The sequence below is a fragment of the Gobio gobio genome (genome assembly GCF_949357685.1).
Source record: "Gobio gobio genome assembly, chromosome: 11".
Classification (NCBI taxonomy): domain Eukaryota; kingdom Metazoa; phylum Chordata; class Actinopteri; order Cypriniformes; family Gobionidae; genus Gobio; species Gobio gobio.
In genome coordinates this window covers 41,593,242-41,620,303 of record NC_137104.1, presented here as the reverse complement: position 1 = coordinate 41,620,303, position 27,062 = coordinate 41,593,242, and the positions used below count along the sequence as shown (strand labels likewise).

The window sequence follows — 27,062 nt, the reverse complement described above, 5'->3', positions numbered from 1 at the left end:
TTTGACCAATTCCAAACCACAGTAATCCTAATAACTACTATTGATTTAGTATTTAATAATGTATAAGTGATATATAATTGTTCATGAAGGCTGGAAATGAAAATCACCTTATATTCAGGTGTGCAGAATTATTAGGCATGTTCCCATTCAGTCGGTCACGTTCGACGTACGTCGGACGTACCGACGAATTGGGATCACTTCTGGGAGCCCCTATCAGCTTCGAGCTATCTAGAACCGGCCAATGAACAATTGGCGTGCGAGATTTGCATCTCGCGCTCCGCCCCGCACTGCGGGTATAAACAGGAAGCGAGAGCGAATGCACGCTGTCATTCACTTCGGAGCCAAACGGCAGAGCGAAGACCACTCACATTGAGTTCGCTGCTATCAGCAAGACTAGGAAAGAGTTTGAAGAACCGGAGAAGAGGAGAAACGCGTGTTGGAGAGACGGCACATTCCAGCGGGACCGCGGAAGCTCATCAGCTGCCTCTGTGCTACAGAGAAAACTGCTGTTTTCACAGCAACAAATTTCTGTTGGTCTTGTTGGGCGTTTTCCTGTATTGAGTACAGGCACGGGCTGCACTACAATCCCGTGCGCTGTCGCGTTTCCCCCTGAGTGCTTCAGCACAGAGCGTTTCCTCACAAAAGAGTACACGGGTGACGCTGCGTCTTTTTCAAGATGTCATTCCACCCGTGCGTTTCTGGATGCGGTCGTTCCCTGGCGCCTACTGACGGTCACAATCGCTGTCTCACGTGTTTGGGCAAACAGCACGCTGAGGCGGCGTTTGTGGATGACTCATGTTCCCACTGCGGGAACATGACCATCGCGGAACTAAGATCGAGACTCTCCTACCTCCGGGCTGGGGGAGTCCCCTTACCCATCCCACGAACCAGGTCTGCCCCTAACCCGGGTGGACCTGCTTCTTTGGATGGCCAGGGTGATCTGAGGATCACGTTTAGGGCAAACCCGCCGAGTGAAACTCCGCAGGCCCCTATTCCCTCGGTTCCGCAGCCGGTAGAGCTCCCGAGAGAGACTGCTGGACCCTCCCACGGGAGACCAGTGGTGTCTTTCGGAGCTCCGGTAGACGAGCAGATGTCGATCGCTGCATCGGAGGGGGAGTTTCAGTCCTCGGAGGATGAAGGGTCAGCTGTACTGCCTCCCTCTGGGAGAGTGGCAACGGCTGCCCCGGACCCCGAGATGACTGCTATGCTTGCCCGGGCCGCCGAAAGGGTTGGGCTCGTGTGGAACCCTCCACCGTGTCCCGAACCCTCTAGGTTGGATGATTGGTTCCTCGGGGCGGCTCGCGCTGGTTCTCAGCGTCCCGCCCCGACACCTTTCTTCCCGGAGGTGCATGAGGAGCTCACGAGGTCGTGGACGGCACCTTTTTCTGCCAGAAACCGACCGAGTGACTCCTCCCCCCTCACTACCCTCGACGGCGGGCCAGCCAAGGGTTACGTGGGGATCCCGCCAGTGGAGCGCGCCGCCGCGATGCAACTGTGTCCGGCGACCGCCTCTAACTGGCGCGGTGACCCACGTCTCCCGTCCCGGGCCTGTAAGTTCTCTTCCGGTCTGACCGGGAAGGCTTACAAGGCCTGCGGACAGGCTGCGTCTGCCTTGCATGGCATGGCGCTGCTTCAGGTCCACCAGGCCCAGGCGCTCCTTGACATGCACGAGGGTAGGCCTGACCCAGAGCTCCTCCGGGAGCTCCGGACGGCGACGGACCTCGCCCTCCGGGCGACGAAAGTCACCGCCCGTTCCATTGGTCAGGCGATGTCCACACTTGTGGTCCAGGAGCGGCATCTCTGGCTTAACCTGGCTGATATGAGGGAGACCGATAAATATCGGTTCCTGGACTCCCCCATCTCGTCAGCTGGGTTATTCGGCGACGCGGTCGAGAGCTTTGCCCAGCAGTTCTCGGCCGCCCAGAAGCAGACGGAGGCGATCAAGCACATCCTGCCCCGGCGGCCCGCTGCTGCCCCTACACCGCCGCCAGCGGCAGCGCCTCCGGCTACTCGTCGCCGAGGACGTCCACCCGCCGCCGCCTCCGCCCCCGCCAAAGCCCCGCAGCAGCCTAACACCGGCCGTCGGCGTGGGGCCGGCCGTGGGAAGGACGTCCAGCCCGCTCAGGCCGCTGCCAAGCCAGGTGGCAAGCGCCGTCGCAAGCGACCCTGAGACGGGCCGCCCAGAGATGGAGGAAACTGCTCTGAGGGAGATGGCTGCAGCACCACTCCCTCCCCCGGAGGAGGGCCGGGGGAGAATCTTTTTTTTTTCTGTTCCGCCGCTCGCCCCAGTGCCAGCGGCACCCAAAACTTCAATAAAAGAGCAGTTTCCAATATCTCTGGGTGCCAAGAGAGCGCGCTTGGCGGTGGTCGACGCTCCCATGCCTCGCCACCCTCAAGTACCTCTCCCTTCGCCAGCAGGGGACGCCGGCTGTCGGGACGCACACAAGCGGCCTCCCCACACTCGCACGTCCCCTCCGCGGATGCAGGTAAGTGTTGCACAGCACACTCAGATCCCGCTTCGGGCCGCTCCCATGCTGTCCGAGCCAGATCCCTGCGTTCCGCCTCGCTGCCCCGCTGCGGGTACGTCTGTGGTGCCGTTGATCCCCCTTGCGCGTAGTCTGGGAGCCTGGCTAGCGCTTCCCAGCCCGTCTCGGTGGCTCCTCCGTACCATCAGACTCGGCTATGCGATTCAGTTCGCCCGGCGTCCCCCCAAGTTCAGGGGCGTTCACTTCACGACTGTAGTGGAGGCGAACGCCCCCGTGCTCAGGGCGGAGATCGCTGTCCTATTGGCGAAGGACGCGATAGAGCCGGTCCCTCAAGCCGATATGAGGTCCGGGTTCTACAGCCCGTACTTCATTGTACCCAAGAAAGGCGGCGGGTTACGACCGATCTTGGACCTGCGTTTCCTGAACCGGTCCCTTCACAGGCTGCCGTTCACGATGTTAACGCAGAAACGCATCTTCAGGTGCATCCGTCCCCGAGATTGGTTTACAGCGATCGACCTGAAGGATGCGTACTTTCATGTCTCGATTCTCCCTCGACACCGGCCCTTTCTGCGCTTCGCGTTCGAGGGACGGGCATATCAGTACCGCGTCTTACCCTTCGGCCTGTCCCTGTCGCCCCGCGTCTTTACGAAGGTTGCGGAGGCGGCCATTGTTCCCATGAGAGATCATGGCGTTCGCATTCTCAACTATCTTGACGACTGGCTGATTCTTGCCCAGTCGCGAGAGCAGTTGTGCGAACACAGGGACAAGGTGCTCAGTCACCTCAGCCAGTTGGGACTTCGGGTCAACTGGGAGAAGAGCAAACTCTGTCCCACACAGAGGATCTCTTTTCTCGGTATGGAGATAGACTCGGTCGCCATGACAGCGCGCCTCATCGAGGAGCGCGTCCAGTCAGTGTTGAACTGCTTGAATTCGTTCAAAGGCAGGACAGCGGTACCACTGAAACATTTTCAGAGGCTCCTGGGGCATATGGCATCCGCAGCCGCAGTAACGCCGCTCGGATTGCTTCATATGAGACCGCTTCAACGCTGGCTACACGATCGAGTCCCGAGATGGGCGTGGCACAGCGGTTCCCTCCGTGTCTAAGTGACTCCGAGATGCCGCCAAACCTTCGGCCCGTGGTCGGACCCTCTGTTTCTCCGGGCGGGAGTTCCCCTAGAGCAAGTGTCCAGGCACTCCGTTGTCTCCACGGATGCCTCATCCACGGGTTGGGGTGCCACGTACAACGGGCTTGCAGTTTCGGGTCTGTGGACGGGGCCTCAACTGCAATGGCATATCAATTGCCTCGAGTTGTTAGCAGTTCGTCTTGCACTCAGCCGCTTCAAAGTGCCGCTCAGAGGCAAGCAGTTGACACCATCACTTCCGCTAAAGCCCCCTCTACGAGGCGCCTCTATGCGTTGAAGTGGAACCTGTTCGTCGATTGGTGCTCTTCTCGCCGAGAAGACCCCCGAAGATGTGCGATCGCATCTGTGCTTACCTTTCTACAGGATGGGTTGGAGCAAAGGCTGTCTCCCTCCACCCTCAAAGTCTATGTTGCCGCTATCGCCGCTAACCATGAGCTAGTAGATGGAAAATCTCTAGGTAAGCACGATCTGATCGTCAGGTTCCTTAGGGGAGCGAGGAGATTAAATCCGCCTCGTCCTCCCTCTATACCCTCTTGGGACTTAGCTCTGGTGCTTACTGCACTACAGAGAGAACCCTTTGAGCCTCTGCAGTCAGGTGAGTTGAAAATCCTGTCGTTAAAGACTATACTCCTGATTGCGTTGGCCTCCATCAAGAGGGTAGGGGACCTGCAGGCATTTTCGGTCGACGAATCGTGCCTGGAATTCGGGCCCGGTAACTCTCATGTGATCATGAGACCCCGGCCTGGATGCGTGCCCAAGGTTCCCACTACTCCCTTCCGGGACCAAGTGGTGAGCCTGCAAGCGCTGCCTTCGGAGGAGGCAGACCCAGCATCAGATCGGGGTCTGAAGGGCTCATCGCTGGGCGCTGGAAGTGTTACATCCATGTTACATCCATGTTACATCCATTCCACAATGACTAGCCAATGTATTAAATATCATTGTACAGTGAGTGATTGTGGCAATATAATGACTGGAATGAATTCTCTGATAGGTACTAAAAGAAAGCGTGAAGCGTTACCAGCAGAGTCACCACTGACACTAGGCAAGTAAAATCTGAAAATCTGGACAGAGCTAATGCACACATACATACACCTTTACACCATTTAGAGTCTCCAATTCACCTGCCCTGCAAGTCTTTTGATTGTGGGGGAAACCGGAGTGCCCAGTGGAAACCTACACCAAACATGTATATATGTTGTTACAATCTTGAGTCAAGCACCTGTGCCGTAAATGCCACATGACTGAACACAGTATATTAGAATTACATACTATGCACTAGTAAAACTTCTACTATAATAGAATTAAACATCTGTTCTCTGATAGGTACTAAAAGAAAGCGTGAAGCGTTACCAGCAGAGTCACCACTGACACCAGGCAAGTAAAATCTGAAAATCTGGACAGATGACCAGTCCATCCCAGAGCTTATGCACACAGACATACACCTTCACATCATTTAAAGTCTCCAATTCTCCTGCCCTGCAAGTATTTTGATTGTGGGGGAAACCGGAGTGCCCAGTGGAAACCTACACCAAACATGTATATATGTTACAATCTTGAGTCAAGCACCTGTGCCGTAAATGCCACATGACTGAACACAATATATTAGAAATACGGTAACACTTTACAATAAGGTTCATTAGTTAACATTAGTTAACTACATTAGTTAACATGAACTAATAATGAATTGCACTTATAAATCATTTATTTATTTTTGTTAATGTTAATTTCAACATTTACTAATGCATTATTAAAATGTTGTTAACATTAGTTAATGCACAGTGAACTAACATTAACAAACCATGAACAGCTGTATTTTTATTAACTAACATTAACAAAGATTAACTAATGCTGAACAGAGGTGTTGTTCATGGTTAGTTCATGTTAACTAATGCATTAACTAATGTTAACAAATACAACCTTATTGTAAAGTGTTACCAGAATTACATACTATGCACTAGTAAAACTTCTACTATAATAGAATTAAACATCTGTAACTCATGTTGCTTACAAATTTTTTATTTAATCAGAAACACGACTCTTCTTTGTTCCACACAGATATGATCATGGAGAATGTGAGGCAAATTATGAAAAGATTCTCCAAAAACTCAGATCAAATAGATAAAGGCAGCATGAAGAAGGCAACCATTGGGATTTTTGGAGCATCAGGAGAAGGCAAGAGCTCCCTATTAAGTGCAATCCTGGGGAAAAAGTATATTGTGCCATCTGGATGTTTTGGTGCCTGTACAGCCATTGTTACTCAGGTGGAAGCCAATCTGACTGACTCCAACTACATAGCAGAAATTGAACTCTTCTCTAAAGAGGTTTCCTTATTTATATTCATCTTAATATGTTTTTTTAATGAGAGTTCTTCATAAATGCAATGCAAATAAATGCAAATAAATCAGGGAATGAAACAAAGCCATATTTTTCTCTATATTGTGATGTGCTTCTGCAGGAGTGGGAGAAAGAGCTCAAAGATCTTTTCAGAGTTTTGTCGGATGAAAGTGAGGACAGGAATGATGACTTGTTTGAAATTGCTGTAGAAAAGATCACTGCGCTGTATGGAGCTGATACAGATACGAAGACATTAGAAGAGCTCAAGAATGACGACAAATTTGCTAAGATTGAAACCTTTTTGTCCACTAATAAGGAAAAATCAAGTTTCTCAAAAAGTGATGTACGTTTTTTTTATTCTTATGTATAATGCATTCTTAATTAGCTTTTCAGCAAAGTAAAGCAAAGCTATTATCTCAACAGGTCTCTGAATTTATTAATGATGTTGCAAGATACATACAACACAGTGAGTCAAGTCCTGGTGAATGGTACTGGCCACTTGTGAAGAGTGTGACGATCAAGATTCCAGATTGTCGTGAATTTCTGGAACACATTGTGCTTGTTGATCTTCCTGGATCTGGAGACTGCAATAAGACTAGAGAGGATCTGTGGAAATCTGTAAATATATTACTACGCTCCTTTCAAATGAACAGTTCCCTTTCAGTCGGTCACGTTCGACGTACGTCGGAACTGACCGACGAATTGGGATCTGTTTTCAGAGACCGACCTACTTCGAGTAATTAAAAACGAGCCAATAAACATTGGCATGCGATCACGCATTCCACGCACCGCCCCGCGTTGCGGGTATAAATAAGGAAGTGGAAGTGTCGCATACCGCTTTCAACTTCGGAGCCGAGCATTCAGTTTCTGATGTTCCTACGAAGAGTTTTTTCACACGAGCAGAGAGAAGAGGAGTCCTACCTGTTCCGGTCCAGTGTCGGTGTGACGGTGCCTTACAGCGGTGGTCGCGGCGAAGAAAACAAACAGCTGTTTTCACAGCTCGCTGGGCGTTTTCTCTTTGAGTGCTCACAGCGGGCTTGCACCTTTGAACCGCTGTGAGCCGCGGCCATTTCCCCTGTGTGCCTCGGCACTGTCGGAGCGGGTTTTCTTCTCTCACTAAAAGAGCAACACGGTTTGACCCTGCGTCTTTTTCAAGATGTCATTCAAACCGTGTGTTTCTGGATGCCGTCGATTTCTATCCCCAGTTGACGGACACGATCGCTGTCTCTCGTGTTTGGGCGTTCAGCACGCAGAGGCGGCTTTCGTGGATGACTCATGTTCGCACTGCGCGAACATGACCATCGCAGTGTGACGGTCTCGGCTCCAGTACCTCAAAAAGGGTGGAGCCCCATTGCGTATCCCCCGATCTAGTGGTCCTCCCGCTGCAAAGCAGAGGGCTGCTACTTTAGCTGATGCCTTTGGTGGAGATCTGAGGGTGACGGTCAGGGCACCCCCGCCCAGTCAACAGGCTGCTCGGGCCCCTCCCCCCTCCGCTGCGCCGGCGCAGTTCCCGGAAGATCGCGGTGGTCCTTCCCATGGGGGGCCACCCGTTTCTTTCGGGGCTCCAACCGAGGATATGTTATCGATAGCTGCATCGGGGGACGAGCTAATGGACTCTGGAGATGAGGATTCGGCTGCGCTGCCCCCTTCGGGTGTGGTACCGTTGCCCGAGTCTGATCCAGAGCTCACGGCTATGCTTTCCCGGGCCGCCGCGAGTGTCGGGCTCGAGTGGAACCCTCCACCTTGTCCCGAACCCTCGCGGCTGGACGATTGGTATCTCGGGACGGCCCGTGCTGGTTCTCAGCGCCCCGCCCCAGTACCATTCTTTCCAGAAGTGCATCAGGAGCTCACGAAGTCGTGGACGGCACCCTACAGCGCTCGTGCACGATCAGCGAGTTCCTCCGTCCTCACTACCCTCGATGGAGGCGCGGCTAAGGGTTACGTGGAGGTCCCTCCAGTGGAACGGTCGGTTGCGATGCAACTGTGTCCTAAGACCGGCTCCGACTGGCGGGGTCATCCACGTCTCCCCTCCCGGGCGTGTAGGTTCTCGTCCAGTCTAACGGGCAAGACCTACACAGCCTGTGGAGAAGCCGCGTCTTCTCTGCATGCCATGGCGCTCCTGCAGGTCTACCAGGCCAAGGCGCTCAAGGAATTGCACGAGGGTAGTTCCGACCCAGGGGTTATGCAGGAACTGCGTACCGCAACGGACCTCGCCCTCCGGGCGACGAAAGTTGCCGCACGCACCCTGGGTCGGGCGATGTCCACTCTGGTGGTCCAGGAACGCCACCTTTGGCTGAACCTGGCAGATATGCGTGAGACTGACAAGGTGTGGTTCCTCAACGCCCCTGTCTGTCAGGCCGGCCTCTTCGGCGACGCCATCGAGAGCTTCGCCCAGCAGTTCTCGGTGGCACAGAAGCAGACGGAGGCTATCAAGAATATCCTGCCCCGGCGACCTGCTGCTGCCTCCACCCAGTCGCCGGCTGCACCTCCGCCTGCTCGTCGCCGAGGGCGTCCTCCTGTGGCCGCCTCCGCCCCTGCTAAACCCAAGCAGCAGCCTCCACCATCGGGGAAGCAGGGTGCCGGCCGTCAGGGTGCCGCCCAACCCGTGTCGGGGCCCGCTAAGTCGGCAGGCAAGCGCAAGGGCAAGCGGCCCTGACACGGGGAGCCCAGGGAGAAGAGGAGCTGCTCCAGGGGAGGTGGTGTCCGCACCCCTCCTCCCCCCGGAGGAGGACCGGGGGGAGAATGTCAACACCGGTACCAACATCCTGCCGCTGGCCCTCCGGGGTCCAGCGGTACCCACATTCTCAATAAAAGAGCAGTTTCTTCCCTCCCTGAGCCCCGAGAGGGACAGGTTGGCAGTGTGCGACGCCCCCGGGCCTTGCCACTCCTTTCCTTCCCTCTCACCCCTCGCCAGGGGGCAGCAGAGTGGGCACCGAGGACGCCCTCGGGCCTTCTCACCCACTCTCTGCCCCACCTGGAGTATTCAGACAACACTCCGGGCCGCCTCCGGGCCTCCCGAGTCGGGTCTGAATACTCCACCTCGCTGCCTCACCCCGGGTATGTCTGTGGTGCCGTTGGTCCCGCTTGTTCGGTCTCTGGGGGCCTGGTTAGGTCTCCCCAGGCCGTCTCGCTGGCTCATCCGTACCATCAGACTCGGCTATGCGATTCAATTCGCACGCCGGCCTCCCAAGTACAGGGGCATCCTCTTCACCTCCGTGCGGAGCAGCGATGCCCATGTCTTGCGGTCCGAGATCGATGTCCTGCTGGCGAAGGGCGCGGTCGAGCCGGTTCCTCCTGCCGATATGAGGTCGGGGTTCTACAGCCCCTACTTCATTGTACCCAAGAAAGGGGGTGGGTTAAGGCCAATCTTGGACCTGCGCATTCTGAATCGGGCCCTGCACAAGCTTCCGTTCAAAATGATAACGCAGAAACGCATTTTCCAATGCATCCGTCCCCAAGATTGGTTCGCAGCGATCGACCTGAAGGACGCGTACTTTCATGTCTCTATCCTATCGACACAGACGTTCCTACGCTTTGCGTTCGAGGGGAAGGCAAATCAGTACAGAGTCTTGCCCTTCGGGCTGTCCCTGTCGCCTCGCGTCTTCACGAAGGTCGTCGAGGCAGCCATTGTTCCGCTCAGAGAACGCGGCGTTCGCTTACTCAACTATCTCGACGACTGGCTCATACTCGGCCAGTCTCGGGAGCAGTTGTGCGAACACAGGGACATGGTGCTCAGTCACCTCAGCCTGTTGGGACTTCGGGTCAACCGAGAGAAGAGCAAACTCTGCCCCGCGCAGAGGATCTCTTATCTCGGTATGGAGCTGGATTCGGTCAGCCGGACAGCGGGCCTCACTCCAGAGCGCGTCCGGTCAGTGTTGAACTGCTTGAATACGTTCAAAGGCAGGACAGCGGTCCCACTGAAATTATTTCAGAGGCTCCTGGGGCATATGGCATCTGCAGCCGCGGTAACGCCGCTCGGATTGCTTCATATGAGACCGCTTCAACGCTGGTTGCACGACCGAGTCCCGAGATGGGCGTGGCAGAGCGGTCAGTACCGGGTCTTAGTTACTCCTTACTGTCGCCAAACCTTCAGTCCGTGGTCAGACCCCTCGTTTCTCCGGGCCGGAGTGTCCCTAGAACAGGTGTCGAGGCATGCTGTGGTCTTCACGGATGCCTCATCCACGGGCTGGGGGGCCACGTACAACGGGCACGCAGTTTCGGGTCTGTGGACGGGGCCCCAACTGCGTTGGCATATCAATTGCCTAGAGTTACTGGCGGTACGTCTTGCCCTGGCCCGGTTCAAGAAACCGCTTCGGGGCAAGCACGTACTGGTCCGTTCGGACAGCACTGCGGCCGTTGCGTACATCAACCGTCAGGGTGGTCTACGCTCCCGTTGCATGCTCCGGCTCGCCCGCCATCTCCTCCTGTGGAGTCAGAAGTTTGTGAGGTCACTTCGTGCCATTCACATCCCAGGTGCGCTGAACCAGACAGCCGACGAGCTCTCTCGCCAGTCGACACCTCTGGGCGAATGGCGACTCCACCCCCGGAGCGTCCAGCTGATATGGGACCACTTCGGAGTTGCACAGGTAGACCTGTTCGCTTCTCCGGACTCGACCCATTGCCAGTGGTACTACTCCCTGACCGGAGGTACCTTAGGCATAGATGCACTGGCGCACAGCTGGCCCCGGGACCTACGCAAGTATGCGTTCCCCCCAGTGAGCCTTCTCGGACAGACACTGTGCAAGGTCAGGGAGGACGAGGAGCAGGTCTTGTTAGTTGCGCCCTACTGGCCCAACCGGACCTGGTTCCCAGAACTTACACTCCTCGCGACAGCCCCTCCCTGGCCGATCCCCCTGAGGAAGGACCTGCTTTCTCAGGGGCGGGGCACTCTATGGCACCCGCGTCCAGACCTCTGGAATCTCCATGTCTGGTCCCTGGACGGGACGCGGAGGTTCTAGGTGGCCTACCACAAGCAGTGGTAGACACCATCGCTTCAGCTAGAGCCCCCTCTATGAGGCGCCTCTACTATCTGAAGTGGAACCTGTTCGTCGAGTGGTGCTCTTCCCGCCGGGAAGACCCCCGAAAGTGTTCGATTAACGTTGTGCTTTCCTTCCTGCAGGATGGGTTGGACCGAAGGCTGTCTCCCTCCACCCTCAAAGTGTACGTCGCAGCAATAGCGGCGTATCATGATGCAGTAGACGGTAAATCCTTAGGTAAGCACGACTTAATCGTCAGGTTCCTCAGAGGTGCGAGGAGACTAAATCCTCCTCGTTCCACCTCGATACCCTCTTGGGACTTAGCCCTGGTGCTCAGAGCACTTCAGGGTCCCCCATTTGAGCCTTTGCAGTCTGTTGAGATAAAAATCCTGTCCATGAAGACAGTTCTCCTGATTGCATTGGCTTCAATCAAGAGGGTAGGGGACCTGCATGCACTCTCGGTCGACGAATCGTGCCTAGAATTCGGGCCGGCCAACTCTCACGTTGTCCTGAGACCCCGGCCTGGATACGTGCCCAAGGTTCCTACCACTCCCTTTCGGGACCAGGTAGTGAACCTGCAAGCGCTGCCTTCGGAGGAGGCAGACCCAGCCCTAGCTTTATGTCCCGTCCGCGCTCTTCGCGCTTACGTTGACCGGACTCAGAGCTTCAGATCCTCACAGCAGCTCTTCATCTGTTACGGAGGCCAGCAGAAGGGAAAAGCTGTCTCCAAGCAGAGGTTGGCCCACTGGATAGTGGATGCCATTGTCTTGGCCTACCGGTCCCAAGACGTACCTTGCCCGTTCGGGTTGCGAGCACACTCAACAAGGAGTGTTGCTTCTTCCTGGGCGTTGGCTCAAGGCGCCTCGCTGACAGATATATGTAGAGCTGCGGGCTGGGCGACACCTAACACGTTCGCTAGATTTTATAGCCTCCGTGTAGAGCCGGTATCTTCCCGCATTCTCGCCCCCAGTGGCCAGCAGCGCTAAGTGCCCGTTCTAGTGTCGGCTTGCGTACGCCACTCCCGCCCTCTGGGCCGGATACGTGCGTCTATTTTTCTCCAGTTGTGTTCCCCGTAAATCGGCTAACCCTGGGAGTTCCTCCGTCACCCCTCCGGTGTCAGACGTGGCGGCCGTCTGATGCCAGGCCTGCACCCGTATGCTTGTGGAACGTCTGTGTAGGCTGGGTTCCATATGTTGCGGTCCCCTCTAGGCTACCCCATATGTGTATTTTCCACGGTTCCAGCTACCCTACTCGGCTAGCCCCGTGTCTTTCCCTCGACAGAGCTTCCTCTGTCGTCTCTGGCTGTGTTCTTCCCCCCCTGGAACCAGGTTGGGTCCACTCCAGAGACTGCCATTTGTTGCACTACCCTGCTAGGTTAGTCCTTATGTGTATTCCACCTCTCCTTCCATTGAAGGATGTGGTCCGCAGCGTTCCATCTCCCGAGACGGGCACGCTTTCCCAGCGTTATCCAATAGTCACGCTGAGTGGGTCTTGCAGGAACAGCAGTGACTGTCCTTCCCTGCCCGGAGCCCTGACTCCCACTCTAACATAGGAGTGGTCCAGCGAGCTCAGGCAGGACGCTGGAAGGGCCAGCCTCCTGGCGTGTTGGTAGGGATCCCAATTCGTCGGTCAGTTCCGACGTACGTCGAACGTGACCGACTGAAAGGGAACGTCTCGGTTACGTATGTAACCCTCGTTCCCTGAAGGAGGGAACGGAGACGTACGTCCCGTCGCCAGGGGCTGTGCTTCAGCTGAAGGCCCGAGCCACTTATCTCGGCTCCTCAGTTGAAAACGGTATGCGACACTTCCACTTCCTTATTTATACCCGCAACGCGGGGCGGTGCGTGGAATGCGTGATCGCATGCCAATGTTTATTGGCTCGTTTTTAATTACTCGAAGTAGGTCGGTCTCTGAAAACAGATCCCAATTCGTCGGTCAGTTCCGACGTACGTCTCCGTTCCCTCCTTCAGGGAACGAGGGTTACATACGTAACAGAGACGTTTGCCAGATTAACCACACAATAAATATATTATAACACTAAGAACATGTCCCCTAATTCACTGTTATATTTCAAATCTTGTAGAAACTCAGAGAGTGCTCTTCTGTGTGGATTGTAAGTGCTATTAATCGAGCAATCACTGACAGTGGCCCTTGGGGGATTTTAAAGCATTGCATTGAAGAACTGGGACTAGGAGGAGAATGCAAAAGCATCAACTTCATCTGTACAAAGACGGATGATATCGATCCAGGAGCCTATATTAGGTATTTTATGAATATTACATATAGGAAGTGAATGTCTGGAAGTGGTATAATTATAAGTCTAATTCTAATAATATTGTATCTTTTATGTGAAACAAATAAGAACACTTTGTAACTTTTTAATATTACGTTTTAGATGTTCACGGCTTCCTAGTAGAGACCAAATCTCAGAAGACAAGGTTTGCAAAAAACTGTACTAGCTGTATTTATGTAGTATTGCTCATTTGTTTTCATAGACAAGTACTAATTTTAGCTATCAATTTCCACTGTAAGTTTGAACTGCTGGTTCTGAGTAAATTTGATGGTTTTACTTACACTTTAAGTAAGTTTGTAAAGTGCAATTTTTATACACAGAGCTTATATCACTGTGACAGCAATTTAATGAATGAAATAATTTACTTAGAGGAAAAAGAGCTACTACACAACCAACCACTGAATCGACTTTTACTTTAAACCTGTGTATAGCTGTGTTTTGTTTTTAATCATTCAGGATCTGAAAAAAGAATGCATACTTCATAGAAATGAAAACGCCAAGGTGAAGGTCAAAGAAAAGTTTGAAAAATCTAAACTTAAGGTAGCACTTTTTACCTATTTATCTTTGTTACATTACTTTTTCAAAAAACGATATATACTAGAGATGCACGATATTGGATCTTTGCCAATATCTGATATGCCGATATTTTTCAATTCGTTTGGCCGATGCCGATATCGATACCGATATAAGTTTATTTTTTCCCTTTGTTTTTGAAACAACACCCTTTTGAGCAAAACATTTTTTTTTTCATTCTGGTTTCAGATTTCTGAGGTCTCCTTACTAAAAGGATTATTGTTAAAGATAAATAAATGTTAATAAAGTTCTTTATATAATAAGAGTATCCTAAATTAAAAGCTCTGAAAATAACTATAATAATAACTATCAATAATAAAGTCAGTGATTTTTCACCCCAGACATATGCAGTTGTAACCTAAATATTTTATTTTGGGATTTAATGTGTGGGAGTGGCATGACATCAGTTGATGCTGTCTTAAGCTTCAAATAAAAAATTCAACAATTATTTTAGAGCTCCTTGGATTATTTTACATTTCATAAAATGTTATAACGAATTAATAAACTGTATATAATAGTGTAATGCTTGTGATTTATGACATCTTTATTGCTTTATTTATTCAGAAAAAGCTTCAATTCATTTGTATATTCTACCTTTCATTTTATTGCTGTAACAACAACGCCCCCACTACATGCATATAACATTCTAGAATTTAAAAACTGTCAATATAAATCACCACACATGCAATGTATTTGCTTGTTTTCACTTTAAGAATGACCACACTGCTGATGTGATCTTATCGTTTTAGCACTCCTTGCACATGTGAGTTATTGCAGGCACATATCAACACGTTATCATATCGGCAGGGCATAGGCATATCGGCATAATTTTTTCATATCGGCCAATGACGATTTTTATATTTTAAGCGTTTATCGGCCGATTCTGATGTCGTGCCGATAATATTGTGCATCCCTATACGATATGACTATATATAGAATACAATATATGTTGTTCTAATTTTAATAATATTACTTTCCAGGAAATTTTCAGTACTGACAATCAGTTCCAAGTTTGTACTGTAAGTTCCAATGCATTCTTTGACCACAATTTAAATCTGGAACCTAATGAAACAGGTAAACTATCTTCTGTCTATTGCGTTTATTTTACCACTTTATGTCAAACTGTTGCTTGTATATTTTTTTTATTAATCTTAAGTTAAAATATTTTATAAAGTGAGCTAAAGAGCAAATGAGTCTAAATCACATCCTTGACTTTTTATCTAGAAATCCCTAAATTGCAGGATGAACTGAAGAGTCTTAACAAGAGCATTAATCGAGAACTGGTCAGAGGTTATGTGAATAAAGCAAAGGGAACTTTGCTCTTAATCCAAAGTGGCCAGCTGGATACAGACAAGAAAACGGTATGAGTCTGAATTAGAATGACTAGAATTAGAGTGTCTTCAGAATGCTGCCAATATGTATTATTCTGTAATTGACTGCTCTTGTATGGATGTGTTTTAGATGGACATGAAAGTCATCGAATTAGAGAAGAACTTAACGGAGTCACTGAAGGAACTGAACAAATATTTTGATGGCATTTATAGTGATCTTGAGCAGTGTCTCTCAAAGGGAGTGGATGAATCAGCAAAATCATGTGTTGCTTCCACAGAGAAACTGATAGCACCTGTGAGTGAGATTCAAATGTTTTGTATAATCACCATTTTCTTGTCCTTTTAACACTTTTTTGTGTGTTTTCTTACTCAGAAAAAAGATGGAAGGGGGTTCCATAAAATCCTTGGAGCTTTCTGTAAGAACAACGGATGCTATTGGTCAAAGAATTGGGATAACATTTTAGACCTGAACAAGACATTGGCCGAAAATTTGCATAAATGCATTGATGAAGATTTCAAAATGCTTTTCCCGTAAGTTTGGTTTTATCATTCTATTTCCAATCTTATAATAAAATGTAATGAAAACTATTTACATTTTACATTACATATTTTACATGTAAATGGCTGTTAATTATCCTATTGCATTTTGTTTACAAATTATTCATATTACACTCTAAAAAAAAGTGGTTCTTTTGCCCGTAATCATAGGGGAACCAATTTAAGTGCTATATAGCACCAAATCTTGGTGCTTCAGTGGTTCTTTAGTGGTTCTTCACCGGTTCTTTAAATGACTGAGGTGCTATATAGATACATAACCTGTTAAGATATGGTGCTATTTAGCATCAAAAGTGGTTCCCCTATGATTATGAGCCAAGAACCTTTTAGTGCCATATAGAACCACTTTTTTAGAGTGTATATTGGAGCATAAATTGGAGCAAGGCTTGTCAACATGGACCCACTGTAGATTGCAAGTAAACCAAATGAGCAAATGAGACTGATGCCCACTAAGATACAGATTGGGTTTAGCTTTATTTGTGATAGAAAATTTGGTCCACATGACATCAGTGCAGGACCCAAAATATGAATGGATTTGTACTGCTACTCTTTCTAGTGATAGGTCATTTAAACCAGCCGCATACACACTGTACAGGAAAAAGAAAAGATTTGCTCACCTCCCATGTCCCCTCTGAATCTTTTGTTCATATGACAGCCACATAGGATAAATTATTGCTTCCAGTAATTCTTGTATCAGATTAGCAAGGATTACAACCATGTTCTGTAAAATGATTTTAAAAATGCCTTTCTCTTGGCTCTAGTGTGACTGGAACAACAGGGAAGTCATTGAAGGAACAGATTGATAAATTCAGTATTATCCAGAGTGACCCTGCTAACCCCACACTTCCTATGAATAACATTCAGGACTTCATTAAAATTAAGGTGAGTTCAGTTGTCCTGTTGGGGATGTGTGTCATACTCTGGCCACAGTCCTCTATGCCTTTCTTTACTCCTGTTGAAATCTATGTGAATTCTCATTCCTTATAATTAAGCAGGCTGTTTTTATAACCCAGTAGTAAGCACTGAAATACAACAAACTTTTATGCAGGACTGGAATAATCACAGACTAATGTTTCAAGACTTTTCTGACTTTTCTTGTGTTTTTCCTGTTTTGAAAGGAAACCGAACTGAAGGCGTCGCTCAATAGAGACATTGTTGACATGAAGAAGCAAATCTTCTCATCAATAAAAACAGCCATTGAGAATGAAATGGCTTCTTGCTATGAAGGTAAGATAGCATTAAAGGGATAGTTCATCCAAAAATGAAAATGACCCTATGATTTACTCACCCTCAAGCCATCCTAGGTGTATATGACATTCTTCTTTCAGACGAATACAATCAGAGTTATATATATATATATATATATATATATATATATATATATATATATATATATGTTTTGGCTCTTCCAAGCTTTATAATGGCAATGAATGGCTGTTTCTGTTTTGAAGTCCATTAAATAAATAAATGCCCACTGAAGTGAAGCGATGAGTTTGTGTAAGATAAATATCCATATTTAAAACTTTACTAACTGTAATCTCTAACTTTTGCTTTAACTGTACGCGTATTCACAAGAGATTGTATTTGTCTGAAAGAAGAATGTCATACACTTGAGGGTGAGTAAATCAGTGACGTGATGAGAAACCCTGCATAAATTAAAAATAGAACTATTGTGTCACAAAATGTAGTTTTAAGACTTTTTCAGGTGGGAATGTAGTTGTTTAAAGCTCAAATCTGTGGTTTATTTATAAAGAGAGCGCCTATTTAAAAAAATAATCTTGTGTTTTTGGAGTTGTGAGATCCAGGCAATCACCGGGCAATCACCGCTCATAACCCCGCCGAGAACAGCCTTTCCTTGGCCAGTCCTTCTGCCGTTTGCCGCTGGCTCGAGATAGGTCTAACTGCAGAACCCATATATACGTCACTCACAACAGTCTGAGGACAACAGCGCCACACCACGGTCTCATGCCGGAAGTGGGCGGAGCTGATTAATCTTCGTATACATTGCTCCATATGGAGCGTTTCAAACCCAAGTTTCAAACCATGTTAATAATGTAAAGTATTTTATTAATAAGTTCTAATTGAGGAGAGATATAGATAGATATACTCACTTTTCATGAATAGTACATAGTTAAATCATAAAAATACACATTACACATTGAAAAAAAAAAAATATATATATATATATAAAATGTAAGTTATAAATATATAACCCCATTGCAACGTTTTGTTAAGGATTTTTAAAGTAAAAAGTTGCTATTTATTTTATGTCTTAAAATATTATATTAGATCAATTGAACATAAAGCTTAAAACACTAAAAATCTAAACAAAGATTGAGCATTTGAACATTTATTCATATGACACAAAATATTTTTTTACTCAAGCATTTCAGAATGAACCTTTTTTCATAGTACATAATAAACATTACACAATTCTACACTGGAATGCATAATTCAAGCAGATTCAGATTAATCAAATCCCAAAACAACACACAAAAAATATTTAATTTTAATAAATGTACTTCCCCAAAGGCATGACAAATTAAATCTAAAATAAATGAAATCTCCATAAACATGCAATTAATTCTGAAACTCCTTTTGTCCAAACACTAAACACTTAAAAAGCACTAAAGGCTCTTTGGCCAGTTCGGTCCATTTCAGCCTGTGAAAGTTGAAGGGCTTTTTCCTGGTCTTCCTCTTTCAATTTCAGAAATCACGGCTCTTTCACTAAACCTTTGAAAACTTTTGGTAGTTCCACAGTCTTTCACCTGCAGTGCAGAGGTCTTCTGTGGTCTGTGGCTCCTTCATGAGAGAAGGGTACAAAAAATGGGATGAAATGTTGGAAGTGTTTTAACAATATCGTGTGTAGAAGGATGTAGCATGTATATTAAATTTTTGAAATTAAATTTCCCTCATATCTATATTTGTGACATAAATCATACCGTCACAAATAAAATTAATTAACCATTTTCAGTTCAAAATGTATACAGAAATCAAAGGCAAGATTTTCACACTGAGCTTATCGTCATTCTAAACACACTTTTAACCCCGGGTAAAGTAACATTTCACACTTTTATATTTGCATGCTTTGGACAGTCACTGAAACACTGTGCATTCTATATAAATAATAAATTCTGCGTTAGAGAGGAAAAACGTCAAATGCTGACAGAAAACTCAACAATTGCAGTGAAGAAGAGACCATTTTAATTATTTTATAGTCTGAAATGTCCATTCAGGTTAAACTTGTAATACGAGGACATGCAAAGCTTGAGCATTTATGTAAACATATTGTGTGTGGTCTTCGTCCAATCAGTGACACTGACACTGCAAATAAGGATGTTATCCCATGGTTTAGTACAGTACAGTGTGGAACGGCAGTGTATGAATACCCAGGATTAATTGTTCATCTCAGGTAAATGATGATCAGTGTGAAACGTGAAGCAAGATTCTGTCTACCTGGGGTTTACTATTTCAAGTTTGAAAAGCCCTCATGTTTTTCATCCTAATGAAGAGAAGCTCTTATTTAAAAAAAAAAAAAAATTGTCTTACCATTAACATGAATATCCCACAGTCAATAGAGCCGACCAACTGTTGTGGAACAGTCTAAAACAATAGAACATTATTAAGTTATTCCTGGAAAAGATGTGGCAGATATAACAACACACTATATAAGTAGCTTATGTCTTTATGAGAGCCTTTTAAAACTAACCTTGTTTTTGATCAGCTTCCATTGTCCTGTCCTGGGGTGAGTCTGCTTGTCAATTTACTGCAACAAAATCAAACAGATATATATTATGTATAAATAATGTAACCATACAAATTGTACAAGAGAGCCAAGTTTCATTGTTCTAAAGCAAAAATTACCACTTACTGCAAATTCAGAATATAAAAGAAACTTTCAGAGCATCATCCAAATGAACAATATCTATATTTGGCAATACATATCACATGTTTGGTTGTGTATTTGACTTGATTTTAATAGGACACATTCAAACACATTAAATATTGTTTGTATTTTGTTAGCTTAAGCACATTGTGCTTATATATAAATATATATACTTGAAACTTTGAAGATGAGATGACATTTTTGACCAAATCATGCAGAAAACCAACTAATTCCAAGGGGATAACAAATAAATACTATTTCTTGCCACTGTATATAAACAAATAACTCAAAACATTCATACCTTCATGGACAGCTGCTTTTTGAAGTGAATTTGAAGATGTGCATTCAACTAGTGCCATCTGGTCAGTTTAAAAACACTGGGCAGTGAAAACTGTTGCAGAATGTCTTGCATTGATGAAAATGAAGTAAAGCTGAGCCTCTCCAAATCGTAATATGCCTCTATAAATTAGAACAAAATCCACATAAAACACATTGGTCAGTATCAGAAAAGGTAATTAAATAAAAAATACAGCGCCAACAACAAAGTAAACTCACAATTACAAACAATGAATATGTAACTTAACTTAAAGCAAGACCATATCAACAGACGCGAGAGACAGTGTAAAGCTCGTTTAAAAAAAGATTAGAGCCACGTGCTGTATAAAGTGTTAATACAACAACGATGGATCAAATATACAACACAAATAAACTTGATAGATTAAAACCACAATACAAAAACAACTGTTTACCGTGTTCTCTTCTTCCGCCATGCCAATTGTTTAGTTTTCGTTAACTCCGTCCACTTCTGATCTGAGGCTGCTACTCCGCCCACTTCCGGCATGAGACTGAGGCGTGGCGCTGTTGTCCTCAGACTGTTGTGAGTGACATATATGGGTTCTGCGGTTCTGCAGTTGGTTAATATTGGCTGGCTCTGATGTCTCTGTATTGGTTCGTCTTGTGTAGATCTAACGGGCGATCTTTGCTCTCATGAATCTATAATCTATTGTCTGCCAAATCGTTTTGACTGAGGGCAAAGAGAAGTTTCATAACTTTATATTTTAAGGATATTTAAATATATACATGCAGTGAAGATAATGTAGGAGTTGCCTGGACCACATTTGTGTGGCTATTCATGCTTAATATATATTTTTAATGAAAATGAAACGAGGCAGAGGTGTTTTATGACATATTTCTCCTGGAGTGCCTTGAACGCGAGTCAATTTCGCTTCCAGCGCTCGATTTCTACGCGCGTCCAACTCGCTGCGGACGTGCAAATGCATTCAAAATGTTCGTGCGTGAAACTAGACGCGGTAGACGCGATTTTGACGCTCTATTCGCGTTTGGTGTGAACGCAGCATTAGCAGGGCGTAAGCAGCGCTTGTTTTTTTCGTCGCCCATGTTAACAGATTAGAGCATTCACACCGCACGCAGAGGCGGCGCGGCAGCGCGTAGCAGGAGCAGAGCAGAAGCAGCAGTGCCGCGATCGTTTTGCCGTCTATTTTTGCCGCGCTGCTCACGATGAATTAAAGCCACAGTGGATTGTTCTTGATCAAAACTGACCTGATTAACATGGAAAATAACAAATTTCACCATGAAATCATGTAGTGAAGTGTCCCGTGTAATTATATAAAATAAAATATATATAATATATATAAAATATATATATATATATATATATATATATATATATATATATATATATATATATATATATATATATATATATATTATTATTATTATTTATTATATATTATTATTATTATTATTTATTTTATATATATATATATATATGCAAATTCAGCAAATATTGTTCAAATGCAGCGCCGCCTTCCTGGAATGCTTTGCGGGCGCGTTAAAGTCGCATGACGTCACCCATAGGAAAAAAGTGGAGTGCGGCGCGACAGAAGTGTTGCACGGACAAGTGGATCTGCACCTAGACGCTCCGCTCCTGCGCTGCTTAAAGCCTTGTTTAAGGCCCGGGTATACTTCACTTACCGCGCCCGGACGCGTCACGCGCGCAGCCCTGTCCGCGCGTCTTTCAAAGTATACTACACAACGGATGCGCGCGGAGGATCGCGTTCGACACATGCGCAGTAAAAAAGTGTCTATGCTCCACCAGACATCGGAGGGCAGCACTGAGTCCTGTCATCAACGGGACATTCGCTGGGCATGATCGGAGAAGAACTGTAGTGCATCCACCATTGCTACATAGTTTGGAAGAAACACTGAAGAATCAAAAATTCTCTCTTTTTTTCCCCAAGCGTGTTGTTTTTAAACCGGTCTTTGCACACTCTTCTTCGACGGCTGAACACTGTGCTCAATACTGTGTTTATTGCCACCTAGTGGACTCTTCTGTACTGCTGGCGCATGCGCTGTTGCACGCGGACCGTCCGCGCGGTCACAAAATTTGGGCTGCGCGCGGACGGGGTGTGCGGCCGGCCGCGAGCCCTCCGAGTGACGAAAATTACGTCATGCGGGCGGTGCACGAACGCGGACGGCCGAAGTATACCCGGGCCTTTATACTCGCCGCGGCCGCAAGAGCGCGAGGGTGCGCGCGGCAAAAATGACGTCAACGCGGAGGGGGCGGTCTCGCGCGTTGGCTCCGCAAGACCCCATTTCGCCTGGCGGTGCGCAGCGCATTTTTTGTAACTCCGCGCGCACCTCCGCATCCGAAGATGTACGATTTTGAGGCGACTTTGTCCGAGCTGGTGCGTCAGTACCGGCACATTTATGACCATTCCATGAGGGATCATCGCGACAGCCAGATGGCACAGAATTCATGGAAAGTTTGCATTGATGGGCATCCATCCGTCCAACCATCCATTCCTTTTGAGAATAGGACTTTAGAATACATTTGCATTAAGCACTCAGTTTGTCTTAAGTAACTGCTTACATTTTCAAAATGAGCCTACACTAACTGAAATAGAACCTTTGATAAAATAAGGCATGTTTTATAAAAACTAACTGTACAAAGAGGCTTCATTTAGTACATTAGTTTACAAGACACTTTCTACAGCATTTATTGTGCTTGTTTAGTTTTATATATATAGTATAAAAATATCAATATAGTGTATGCATGTTTTCACATCCATCTATTTTGTTCTAATGTCGACCAATACCACGCTTTCAGTTTTATGGTTTTATTACAAACACTGTGATAACTTATACATGAAAGTGAAAAATATATTTTAAAGCACAAAGCAAACACATAAGATTTAACACTTTTTTTTTTTTACTTTGATTGGCAACATTACTGTATACATCCCCTTCTGATGACAGCCCTGTACTTGTACTGCGATCAACGAAACTGTGGTCGAGCCCAACTTGTAACTGGAGGCAACACATTTTTGGTTACTGCCAGACGCAAGAACACGTAGTGTGACGGCCAGTCTCTCTTGTAAAGTTACGGGGCTCATGTGGGTTCGTTTATGTTCCACGAACGGCTTGTGGCTCTGTTCACCTGTTCCGGTAAACAACTTCTTCGCTCCTGCTTTCGACGGATTTAAGAACAATTACTCCAAGTCGCCCCCTGTCGTTTCACAGAATACTACAACGGCGCGCGCGTCGACTATAAAAGCCTCGTTCGTTTGGGGGAGGAGCGCGCGCAGTTTGCGGAGCCAGGCGCGAGTATAACAGGGCCTTAAGGCACGGGTATATGGGGTGTGATTTATACATTTACTTTGCTAACTAAGCAATCAATCGTGTCGATCGTCGCGTACCTTGCCGTGAGCAGAAGCCGTGACCAATGACGTGTGATAAGAAGCGTTACACTTTCGTCGCCCACATACTCGCCTGAGAAGCTACGTGAGAAGCTACGTGACGTCTGCGCCGTGTCGTCTGAAGTTTTGCCAGTTAACGAAAAAAAACCTTCAATGTTCTAAATTGACGTAATTACAGTAAGCTCTGTGCATTAACAATTCGTCTAGTGAGGGGGACTGATGGATATGTGTTTTTGCCAGTTAATCCCTGTAAATAAAAAATAAAAAAAGGATATTTATTTACAACATGCCTAATATAGTAGGACTCTTATACTGGAATGCGAAAGGAGTTAGCCTATATTACTTAATTCAGCCAGTTAGAAAAAAAAAAGATAAATAACTGTATTAAATTGTGCATTTGAAAGATTTTAGTACATCAATATGTTAAACTATACAGTTAGTAAACATTTAAATGAAATGACCATTTATAAAGGTGTGTTTAAAATCAGTCAGAAGCTAACCCAGTTCAACACGTCCTTATTAGGAGAAAATACAAAATATGCAATTATCCACATTAGATTATTTATATAGGGGAGAGCAGGGCACAACCTAACGATTTTTTAACTATTTCAGTTTGTGTGAATCCACTTGGGGTTCAGAGTATTTTTTCCCCCTACATTAATTTCACACGTCTAATACAATTATGTGGTTTTGTTTCATAAGTGTATGCTTTTTTGTTGATATACCCCGAAAGAATGGAAGTGAAATGTGACAACATGCCCCATAGGTGGGGTAGTATGTCCAAATAACAGCTTAAAATGTTATCATATAAAAAAGACAAACTAAAATATTTTGTTAATAAAATACAATTATTAAATTTTTTAAATAAAAAGTCATTTTTTAATCATTGAAAATATACAAATTTTTGAGTTTGACAACAAACACATCACTTAATATAGCACAGCATCGTTAAAAATATAACAATAAGGAATTTCTGAACATTGACTCCCAGTCTTTATTCACCTTTTTTTCATGGTTTTCACAAAAGAATTTAAAAAATATTGAATAAAATATAATATTTCTAATAGGGCTCACTGTAATGCATTGTTACAACCACGCACCCCACCTGCTCCACTTTAACACATGTAGTGTGTGTGCTCAGGGACAACATGTGTTGTGTCAGTTTTAACACACAACCTGTGCCGTGTAATGAAGGTTTGAGTGCAAGTATCTTTATCCCCAAGCTGCAAATGAAATTGCCTCCATTGCTCCTCTTCCTCCTTAAAATATTACATGTCATTCCAACCTATAAACATCATTTTAAAATGTTAAGTTGTCTCAATGTAGGACCAAATATAACACAAAATATACTGTCATTAATGATGTACTGTACCACAAACATGTGTCTTGACCCCTGGTAAGGCTGAACCATATATTATTCCATTTAGTAAACGGGAAAGTTGATAGGTGGGGTTTTTAATGCTCCAAGTTTTTTCTTCTTCTTCAATTTATGTAACCTGGAAGGACCCTTTGAGATACAGTATGTCTTCTACCAAGGACTTGTGGACATGATGGGAAGCAAAAGAAAAACAAAACACAAATTTCTAGAAAATGATGTAAAATGTTACTAGAGTGGTGAGATCTTTATTATAGGCAGGCTGTCAATCAATTTATGAACAAGGTGTGGGCTTTTTAAATATTTTTGCCTGGGTCAGAGCAGGCATTAAGGCAGTACGTTTTTTGTTTATTTAAAAACTGCAATGATCTGTGAACGACCAGTTTGTTGGAAAGGTAAACTACCCATAATACCAATATGTAGCCGCTAGATGCCTGTATATCTCTATATAAAAATAAGCGGGGCTCTTGGCTGCATTCCGGTTTGTATTTCTAAAGTTCTCTCCTATTGCACGCTGTTTTAACATTTTAATCCTTAAAACATACAAGTATTTATTTTCATGCTACTAGTACTTATTTTTTTAGATACTAGTATCTATTCCATAATTACTAGCGCTCATTCTTTAGTTTGCCTACTATAGGCCTATCTTTTGAAAAAACTAGTACTTAATCATTATAGACTAGTACTCATTCATTAGATACTAGTGCTTTACTATAATTCACTACCTAAGAAAAATTATACCTAGTGCTTATTTTTGTTACTATTAACATTTTAGATAAAATATATCTCTAGCTTAAAGCTGCGGTAACTTTTTGCGCCCTAGCGGTTATTAAACAGAACTGCATGCGTCTCGCGGAAGAACATTGTACCCGGAGCTACTTCTCTCTGTTTATGACTACACAGAGACTGTGCTCCTCCGTAGCTGTACCTTCCATACCGACTGAAATAGTCCCAATATAAACACTTATTATAAGTGTGCCATAATGATTCAGGGTAAGACAGAAACACGGTTTGGAACATAAATTCATGTTGTACATTCTCATTATATATATTTTTGTAAATATTGAACACAAAGTCACAGACAGCAGCTTAAATATATACTTTTATTATTTCAATAATCAGTATGAAAATATGTTGAATATTAATGAACCAACATAATATAAAAGAGAGGTGACAGGAAAAGGAATTAGAGAGTAGAAAGAGTTAAGTTGCAACATGGAGGTTGTCGAACAAACTTGCAGAAAATGCAGTTATGCAGAAATAGCACAAGAACACAGAGTCTAAGGAAGCGCATATCTGAATGCCATTGATTTGACTTCACTGAATTTAAGAATTGAAGGCACGCTGTCTCCTAAAACAATGGAATAACTTGCTAGTTAAACACTTAATTTATGGTGTGACTGACCTAGATTGACCTGTTTAGCTGAACTGGTCAATTTCTGCAAATTTCAGGTCAACATTCTTTAAAGGGTTGGTTCACCCAAAAATGTAAATTCTGTCATTAATTCCTCCGTTGGACACCCGTCAGACCTCCGTTCATCTTCAGACACAGATGAAGATATTAGTGTTGAAATCCGATGGCTCAGAAAGGCCTTTATTGACACCAATGTCATTTCCTCTCTCAAGACCCATAAAGGCACTAAAGACGTCGTTACAAAGCCCATCTCACTACAGTGGCTCTACAATCATTTTATGAAGCCACGAGAATAGTTTTTGTGCACAAATATACGAAATAACGACTTATATAGTGATGGGTCGATTTCAAAACAAAGCTTCGAACTGCTATGAATCAGTGTATCGATTCATGATTCAGAACGCGTGTCAAACTGCTGAAATCACGTGACATTGGCGATCCAAATCATGACTCGATTCACTGATTCATAACAGTTCGAAGCTTTGTTTTGAAATCGACCCATCACTATATAAGTTGTTATTTTTTGTGCACAAAAACTGTTCTTGTGGCTTCATAAAATGATTGTAGAGCCACTGTAGTGAGATGGGCTTTGTAACGACGTCTTTAGTGCCTTTATGGGTCTTGAGAGAGGAAATGACATTGGTGTCAATAAAGGCCTTTCTGAGCCATCGGATTTCAACACTAATATCTTCATCTGTGTCTGAAGATGAACGGAGGTCTCACGGGTGTCCAACGGAGGAATTAATGACAGAATTTACATTTTTGGGTGAACCAACCCTTTAAAGAATGTTGGTAACCAAACTATTGACAGTGGCCATACTATGGAAGTCATTGGGGCTCATCAACTGTCTGGTTACCAACATTCTTTAAATTATTTTCTTTTGTGTTCAACAGAAGAAAGAAGAAGATTTTTGGGTGACCTTTCCCTTTAAACAAACAAACAAACAAAGCAGTTCCCCTCTTACTCTTGCCCAAACC

General features: G+C 45.4%; 1 protein-coding gene and 1 long non-coding RNA gene across 2 annotated transcripts in view; one reads left to right on the top strand and one right to left on the bottom strand.

Moving 5' to 3' along the window:
• Positions 1-27,062, top strand: part of LOC307133627 (nuclear GTPase SLIP-GC-like) — a 154,287-nt gene that overhangs the window by 78,993 nt on the left and 48,232 nt on the right. Inside the window, exons 14-27 of the mRNA XM_079828757.1 lie at positions 4,620-4,670; positions 4,952-5,002; positions 5,684-5,949; positions 6,084-6,305; positions 6,386-6,580; positions 13,022-13,200; positions 13,334-13,376; positions 13,688-13,771; positions 14,785-14,878; positions 15,029-15,165; positions 15,266-15,430; positions 15,509-15,666; positions 16,452-16,572; positions 16,809-16,917. Of these exons, the coding sequence (XP_079684883.1) occupies positions 4,620-4,670; positions 4,952-5,002; positions 5,684-5,949; positions 6,084-6,305; positions 6,386-6,580; positions 13,022-13,200; positions 13,334-13,376; positions 13,688-13,771; positions 14,785-14,878; positions 15,029-15,165; positions 15,266-15,430; positions 15,509-15,666; positions 16,452-16,572; positions 16,809-16,917 (1,875 nt within the window). The remainder of the gene's footprint in view (positions 1-4,619; positions 4,671-4,951; positions 5,003-5,683; positions 5,950-6,083; positions 6,306-6,385; positions 6,581-13,021; positions 13,201-13,333; positions 13,377-13,687; positions 13,772-14,784; positions 14,879-15,028; positions 15,166-15,265; positions 15,431-15,508; positions 15,667-16,451; positions 16,573-16,808; positions 16,918-27,062) is intronic.
• LOC307133632 lies at positions 18,027-20,388 on the bottom strand. Its single transcript, XR_013817457.1, has 5 exons — positions 20,326-20,388; positions 19,878-20,035; positions 19,400-19,456; positions 19,240-19,293; positions 18,027-18,492 (listed from the first exon to the last, which is right to left on the bottom strand). It is a non-coding gene; the product is annotated as an uncharacterized lncRNA (long non-coding RNA).